Consider the following 8,097-nt stretch of genomic DNA (forward strand, 5'->3'; position numbering starts at 1 on the left):
TTGCAGCAACGATTACTCTGTTTGAAACAGAACGCTACGATTAGTCATAATTTTTAAGAAAACAAATATACAAAAATTGTGTGTTGTCTGTGTCCTCAGGTTGCTACTATATTTACCCAAAAACATGATATCTGTGCTATATCGGAAGATAATACAGTTAGATAAAATGCAAGAACTCCATCCATTAGCTAAAGTCTTTAATAATAATTTTCCTTCTTGCAGCCGTACGTGTGTAACAATATAACATTAGACTTTATGTTATGATTGGAATGAAAGAGTGCGTGAATTGAATTAATTGAGAAAAATTATAATGTAAGAGATATATTAACAACATTTCTGTTTTTTTTTTTTTGTTGTCTCTGGGACACGATTTTGAATTTCCATCTGATGAAAATATTTAATTATATTGAAAAATTGATTGTCCAAATGTCGACGACAATTTAAAATGATTAAAAATTTAATAAATATATTGATTTTATATCTATATTTTATTACTAACTGAATTATAATAAATTAATCATTGTTTATGTTGTTTTTTACATGTATTTTTTATTCACTACTTTATAGATGTACATTAAGTTTTAACAGATTCCAGACTATTAATTATTCACTTCAGAAAAAGAGCTAGACTGGAGCAAAAAAGCCAAGCATAAAAACCATATATGCTGAACTCCAATTTGGGACGAGTACCTTAAGACAATCTCCAATCTAAGCCTAGAAGACACATGCAAAGAAGCTACACAAATTAGTCTTACATTAATTATAAAAAAACAAAAATTATCATTAGAAAAACAATTACAAGCAATACTTGTTAGTTTCGAAAGCGACTCCTAAAACGGGCTTTGCTCAGCTCTACTGTCACGTATACAAAGTCCTCCATGGTGTTCAACAATTTGAAGTATGCGAATCTTGCAGAATTGTTGAGTAGTATTGTCCCGAAGATCCCCCAAAATCCAATGAGAAAACCAAATGCCAGGCAGAGATAAAATCCTTTAGTAATCAACTTGTCATCTTCATGTTCCCAATTGTTCATTGCATTCTTGTCGTTATAGAAGTTTGGATCTCGATGATTGATTTCATCTTCTCCGGGGCAAGATTTATTCAGTATAAGACGTGCACAAAGCCCAGAATTTCCCGCGTAGGCAGATTTATCGAAACGTGTATATTGAGGCAGGATTCTACCTGACAAGTTGTTGTAGGACAAGTCCAAGACGCCTAGAGAACTTAATTCAAAAATTCCAATTGGAATGCTCCCAGAGAGGTGGTTTCTGGAAAGATCGAGGGAATTCAAGCCTTTCAAGTGACCGATGTTTTGAGGAATTTGTCCATATAAATGGTTTCTTGAAAGATTTAACGTTACTAGGCCATCAAGTTTTGTGATTTCTGAAGGAATATCACCATCTAAAAGATTGTTGGACAGATCAATAAGTTTCATAAGTTGCAAACCTTTTACATATTCTACTTTTTTTCCTTTCCACATAATGTATGCACCATCGCGTAAGCTATTATACGGTACATACACAAAATTATTTCTTGTAGAAAATGAGATGCGGTATCCATACGATGTAGAAGCAGCAGCTGCTTCTCTAGTCATTGCACTAAGATTATACAAACATTTTGGTATTGGTCCTGAAATTATGTTTGAAGACAGGTCTAAGACTTGGATGTTTTGTAGACTACACATGCTCGAAGGTATTGTCCCATACAAATCATTCAAATTTAGGCTTAGAACAATCAACCCTGATAACGTATCTCCTATCCAGGTTGGTATATTTCCAGTTAGCTTATTGTCTCCGAGTTCAATTGATTCCAACCTCTTGCAGTTCCTCACAGAAGTAGGGAATCCACCTGATAAACTATTGTTCCTTAAATTCAATGAAACCAGCGATTCTAACGAGCCAAATGAGTTCGGGATCTCCCCAACGAAATGATTGTTGGCCAAATTGAGAAATCTCAACAGGGTAGAGTTGGCGACACAATTCGGAAGATGCCCGAAAAATAGGTTATCCGAGAGGATCAACAAGTTCCCACATTCTCGTTATGGCACAAAAAAGTCACTTGACCTCTAATTTTGTTTCTTGATAGTTCCAACACTATTGTGCCTACAGATCTTGTAAGCTTGAAAAAAGATTCAGGAAGGATGCCATGTATATTGTTATTTGATGCATTCAGATACATTGGTCTAGAAGTTAATTTACCAAACCAATGGGGAACGGTGTCTGCAATTTGAGAACTCGAGATATCAAGAAATTCTAACTTTCTTTGGAATTGAAGCCATTGCGGAAAACGCTGTCCTATTTTACACCCGGAGAGATTTATGACTTTTAGTTGAAACGGAGGAACCCAATGTGGGCTACAATTTACTGTTAACAGTGAGTTAGAGGACAAGTCAAGTATTTGCAGACAAGATAGATTGAACAAATGTGACTCTGTAACTATGCCTTCTAAGTTATTTGAAGCTAGAACCAAAGATTCCATCATTGACATGCATCCAATGCTTTCTCTGAGATATCCATTGAACGTATTGTTGTTGAGATACAATCTCTTAAGGAACGGAGAAGTTGTAAGATCTGGTATTGCACCAGTGAAATTATTAGATGACAAATCTAGATGAATCAGATATGGAATATTCAGAAAACCATTTGCAATGGAGCCATCGAGTTTATTCCTACCAAGGCCTAGATGGTTCAAGAATGAAAACCTTGAAAAATTAGGTAACAAACCACTTATCCTATTACCACTTAAATCTAGATACTGCAATTTCTCAGACAAGTTCATCGTTAATTCCGAAAGTTGAGCAGTTAAATGGTTCCTTTGCAAATTCAAGTATATCAAACTACTCATATTTCCCAAGGATTTAGGAATCCCGCCCTCATGGTTATTATAAGAGAGGTCAAGATGTGCAAGAAAGATCTGGTCATCAAAAGTATAAGCAGAAATGGGATCTGTTATATTGTTACCTGAGATATCAATGAAAGTCAGGCTTTTGCTAAAGTTTAAGAACCATTGAAACATGGAAGATGAGATATCATTCCCTGACAGGTCGAGGATAGCAAGAGGAGCAGAAGAATTGATCAAGGGGAGGGAAGAAAGGTGGATTTCTTGAAGTACACAGTATCTAAAGTGTAATTCTTCGATGGTAGTTAACTTGCCAATTGCTTCCAACCAATTGGATGCATTGCGGAGTACAACATAACTAAGGTCAAGATATTTCAATGAATCTAGATGAGAGACCCAATCAAGATTGTCACTGTAGAGATCATAGTTCTGACTAAAATCAAGATATATCAACTTGGAAAGGTTTCCAAGACTTGGCGGTATTGATTTACTAAAATGAGCATTGGAAAGATTGAGATAAAGTAATTCCTCAAATGAACCAATGAACTCTGGGATATTTGAAGAACCAAAATAATTGTGACTGAGGTCTAGGTAAGTCAAGTGCTTCAATTCAAGCAATGAAGAGCTAATCTTACCTTCCAGAGGAGCAATACTCCGAGGAACAAAACTGGGTAAATCATAATGAAACTCTGATGGACCCCTCAAATTCAACTTGTGTGACGTGATTAGTTCGGTTATGGCAACGAACACCTCTCCATTTGCAGCACTCTCTTTGACTATTTTCAGATCCCCAAGAGGAGAGTCGGCCATGTTCATCGACAAGCTCGTCTTTGAACTTAAGAAGAGCTTGTCTCTCCCTCTCAAGACACCTGATGTTACTTGAATTCTGCTGCCCAAGAACAGCTACTAAGCTCGCTATAAGAATACTTGAGAAAACATGAAGATTGAAGATTTTGTTCGTTGTGGCCATCATGTTTTCCATAGTTGGTTTGGGTTAAAACTCAAGAACAGCAAACTGCCAATCCCTGCTATATATATATATATATATATACATATATTCCCAAAAACGTGTGGAAATGAACTTCAATTCCCAAAACTTTACTTTACAACCGCAAATGGTCACGCCAAATATTTTTTTTTTTCATTTAAAATAAATAATCCCACAAAATTTTAAAAAATTATCAGTTTTTTATCTTATCTAAACAAAATATAAAATTACAAAGAAAAAATATTATTTTAATCTTAGAATTTTAGTAATTATATTTTGTACGAAGTCTAATTATGAAAACGAGTCTTCTGTATTACTATTTTTCCGTGGACCCAAAAATAATAATAGAGAAGACTTGTTTTCTATCCGGTCAACATTTAAATAATGGGAAGGAAATGGACGAGGCAACCAGCCGAAGAAATGAGTTTATCCAAGATTTGATATTTATGTTCAATTTATCATAATTTTTATGTTGTTTTTCCTAGTTTGGGGATTTTGCAACGATTTCTTGTTGATTTATTCCAGTTTATTCAGTCGATAAATTATTTTAGTTCAATTTCAGAAGCATATAATTGATTTTGCATTAGAAAATTTTACTTTTATTCTTGATATCAACACAGAAAGGAGAAAAATAAAAGAAATTTGGGATGCAAGGGTTAATTGTATATTGATACTCACTAAAAATATAGGTTCTGTTTCAGTTTGTGAGACTAGCTCGAATACAGACCTCGAATTACTCTAGGCCTGAAATCACAAAGGAGACCGTTAGAAGGGAGTCGGCAAGGTGTCTCGGCGTAACCCCTCCGACGCTCGAGTCGAATATTTTGAATAAAAATGAGAGAGCGGCTAGGAACGATGTATTGAGGTGTGATGTTTTTAATCGGTATCTTTTATTGAATCAATTATGATCGTGTAACTATATTTTAATAATCAATTTTAGTCATTTTCCTCAAAATCATGTAATTGAATGACTAATATCATTGCTAAATTTGTATAATTACATTGTTAAATATATTCAATGTCTCAAGAAATTGTTTTAACCATGTGATTATAAAAATTTAACAATAAAGTTAGTCATTTAATTACATGTTTTTAACAAAAATTACTAAAATTGATTATTATACATAGTAACATGACCATACTTGATTCAATGAAATATACACGACTAAAAACTTCAAACTTCAATACATACATGACTAAATTTAGCTTTTTACCTTTATTAAATATCTACCGAGAATTGATATTTACACTCAATTTTACGTTATATACACTATACTCCATATGTCAAATTTATTCACTTTATAATAGAGTGTAAACAACTCTCATTTTATAACAGGAATATATAAATATTTTTAGAGTGGTCTCATGTGAGATCGTCTCACGGAAGACGGTCATAATCTGTGAGACGGGTCGAGCCTACCTTTTTTTTGATGATTGAATGCATTTCGAGAGTCGTTTTTTGTCCTTCCTGAAAATTTAAAAGAAACCATTCGTACCCCATATTCACAATAAAAAATAATAATCATAGTATAAAAAGTAATACTTTTTCATGGGTGACCCAAATAAGAGATCTGTCTCACAAATACGATCCGTGAGACCGTCCACACAAGTTTTTGTCATATTTTTAATACATTGACCCTTTAAATAAAGATATTATGGGCTTAGCCCAATGCGTATTATAACAAGCCCAACATTAAAGCCCAACTACAAAAAACAATCTGTATACTAGGGTTTCATTATACTGAACATACTAAGAATTCAGCTGCTCCTGTCGATTTGCTCAGTAGCAATGGTAAGGCTGTTAATCTTTCAAAATTATTTTTACGTTACTTTAATTGTTTAATATTCCATCTCTTTTGATGTATTTGTTATTTTGATTAAATTCCTTGTTCAGATTATCCCAGAGAAGAACCGGAGAGAGATCTCAAAGTATCTTTTTCAAGGTCGGATTATTGTTGTGCTGTTCTGGGTTCTTGCATGTGTATAGAGATTCATGAATGCAATTATTAATTTCTTTGTTCGTACAGTTTGTGATGCTTTTTTGGTATGTTTACAGAGGGTGTGTGCTATGCGAAGAAGGATTTTAATCTGGCGAAGCATCCAGAAATCGATGTTCCCAATCTCCAGGTGATTAAGCTTATGCAGAGCTTCAAGTCGAAGGAATATGTGCGCGAGACTTTCGCATGGATGCATTATTATTGGTATCTTACAAATGATGGAATTGAGTTCTTGCGCACATACCTCAACCTGCCATTAGAGATTGTGCCTGCTACGCTGAAGAAGTCTGCCAAGCCACTCGGCCGTCCGACGGGTGGTCCCCCAGGAGATCGACCTCGGTAAGGATATACAAAGTTGATCATGTACTTGTTTATTAATGGGTTAGTGGATCTATATGTTTTGCTTAGTTAGGTAATTCCGACCATGTTAGGGTTGATAATAGAATATCAGTTTGAATAGTTAATTGTAAATTGTTTTTATAGAACGGGGGAAGAGAGGTGGTCGCACCTCTCGAAAAAAGTTCAACTTTTACATGTGTTTTTCATACAATTTAAGTTTTCGCCACCTTAATATATTGAATCAGCCACTCTAGTTCAATCTCCACCCTGAATCCTTTGTGAAAGCCTGTTTAGAATTCAGGTACTTGCCTTACTCTATGACATCCAATTGGTAATTGTTTTCATGCATCCGATAGTTTGTCGGCTATAGATTCTGCATGTCTATGTTACTGGGATATGTGTTTTTTTTTTTTCGTGAGGATTGATCGTGTTGTAAATTAATGATACTGAAATAGAATTTTGCTGTATATTTGTGTCTGCTTTTCAATGAGATCTAGTTTTTACATCAATGATAAAAACCTGTATCTGGTGTGTGTGTTTTGGCTTTTATTGTAACTTTGGTATGATTTGGGCTGTCAAAAATTGTTAAGCTCTTTTTGTCTCAAGGATGTTAAAGGAATTGCGAGTCATTTTGTTTTTACTTTTGATGCGCTTTGTTAAGTTATGATCAGCACATCTTTCGTTATTCATCCTATTATATATAGTGATTATGTGCTGTTTGTCTTTAATGGCATAGTGGACCTCCAAGATTTGAGGGTGACAGACCTAGGTATGGTGATAGAGATGGCTACCGTGGCGGTCCAAGGGGGCCACCAGGTGAATTTGGTGGTGATAAGGGTGGTGCACCAGCTGATTACCAACCTGCCTTCAGGGTAATTTCAATTTTTCTGTTGCTAAATTTATTTCTCAATCAGGATCGAGTTTCATTTGCATTTTCCCTTACCATTTTTTTGATAAGAGTGTGTAATCTGTGTTGTACTATCTGTTTGAGAGCATGATGTACTCTTTAGAGATTCATGAATTCATGACCATGCCTTTTGAGTTTAGCACGTTTGTTCGTGAGATTATAAAATGACGTGTCTAAAAAATATTCTTGTATTATCATCATTTTGATACAGCCCTTGTGCAAACTATGAATGAATCGACACACGAGAAACTGATTTTAATTTTTATTTTCCAAGGCCTTGAGAATTAAGCAACATTCTACAATGAGAAATAGCATTGATCATGTTTGGTTAAAAACAAAGCTTGATGTGGTGAAACCATTAGAGTATTGGTCAAGCCTTTGTTGACTGTGTGCTATGTTGTTTAAAAACTTTGATTTTTGTAATGTTTGTGAGCTGTTCAGGGTTGTAGATTTATGTGAAAATCTATTTTTTCAGCATTTTTTTCTAGTTCAACCGATTTAGATTTCTTTAGAATGCGTCAAATATTCTTCCTTTGGAAAGGGGCTCTGTTCCTATTAGATTTCTGGTTGATTTTCCCTTGAAACTTTCTTCCTTTGTATCATAACATCTCTATTTTGGGTTCCCTTATTTCTTCAATGTACAAGTTTTAGCATTTCATCTTTGTTCTTGGATCCTTCAGCATGTCTTGTATGAATACACAAAATAAGAAACGCGACATAAGTTTCTGAATATCAACAGTTTAAAAATTGAGTTTCTATCACAATGCAGGGTGCCGGTAGTCGTCCTGGTTTTGGCCGAGGTTCCGGTGGCTTTGGCGGGGCGCCTCCCAGTTAACTTGTCTGCTAGGTTTTCCATTGTTTCATAGTTTTTGCTCGTTGGAATTCAGATGTCACTATCCATTAGGACTTGAGCGAATTTTTTTCATTAAGAAAACCTTAATGTACTGCGGTGTTGTCTACAATTTTGTTTACTTTGGATCAGTAACACTATCAAGTTGTGTTTTTTCGAAGATTGCGAATTTTACCTA

The 8,097-nt window shown here is 34.8% G+C and overlaps 2 protein-coding genes across 2 annotated transcripts; one reads left to right on the top strand and one right to left on the bottom strand.

Annotated features, from left to right (window-relative positions):
- Window positions 1-737: 737 nt before the first annotated feature.
- On the bottom strand, window positions 738-3,879 carry LOC140841027 (receptor-like protein EIX2). Its single transcript, XM_073208188.1, is given in 3 exon segments — window positions 738-2,023; window positions 2,026-3,490; window positions 3,537-3,879. Coding segments are annotated over 3 exon segments (2,961 nt in total). The 5' UTR covers window positions 3,821-3,879; the 3' UTR covers window positions 738-811.
- A 1,640-nt stretch (window positions 3,880-5,519) lies between these two features.
- LOC140841029 (small ribosomal subunit protein eS10z-like) lies at window positions 5,520-8,097 on the top strand. The gene is made up of 5 exons (XM_073208189.1): window positions 5,520-5,618; window positions 5,721-5,769; window positions 5,883-6,162; window positions 6,899-7,034; window positions 7,839-8,097. The coding sequence occupies exons 1-5, from the start codon at window positions 5,616-5,618 to the stop codon at window positions 7,902-7,904; spliced, it is 534 nt and encodes a 177-aa protein (XP_073064290.1). The 5' UTR covers window positions 5,520-5,615; the 3' UTR covers window positions 7,905-8,097.

This window comes from Primulina eburnea, chromosome 9, assembly GCF_022965805.1.
Source record: "Primulina eburnea isolate SZY01 chromosome 9, ASM2296580v1, whole genome shotgun sequence".
In the NCBI taxonomy this organism is placed as follows: Eukaryota; Viridiplantae; Streptophyta; class Magnoliopsida; order Lamiales; family Gesneriaceae; genus Primulina; species Primulina eburnea.

What these genes read in the sequence shown, in the direction of transcription:
- LOC140841029 (XM_073208189.1), top strand. An exon ending in CTCAAAGTATCTTTTTCAAG is followed by an intron (nt 5,770 to 5,882) that starts GTCGGATTATTG and finishes GTATGTTTACAG; the next exon opens with AGGGTGTGTGCTATGCGAAG. An exon ending in CCCCCAGGAGATCGACCTCG is followed by an intron (nt 6,163 to 6,898) that starts GTAAGGATATAC and finishes TTAATGGCATAG; the next exon opens with TGGACCTCCAAGATTTGAGG.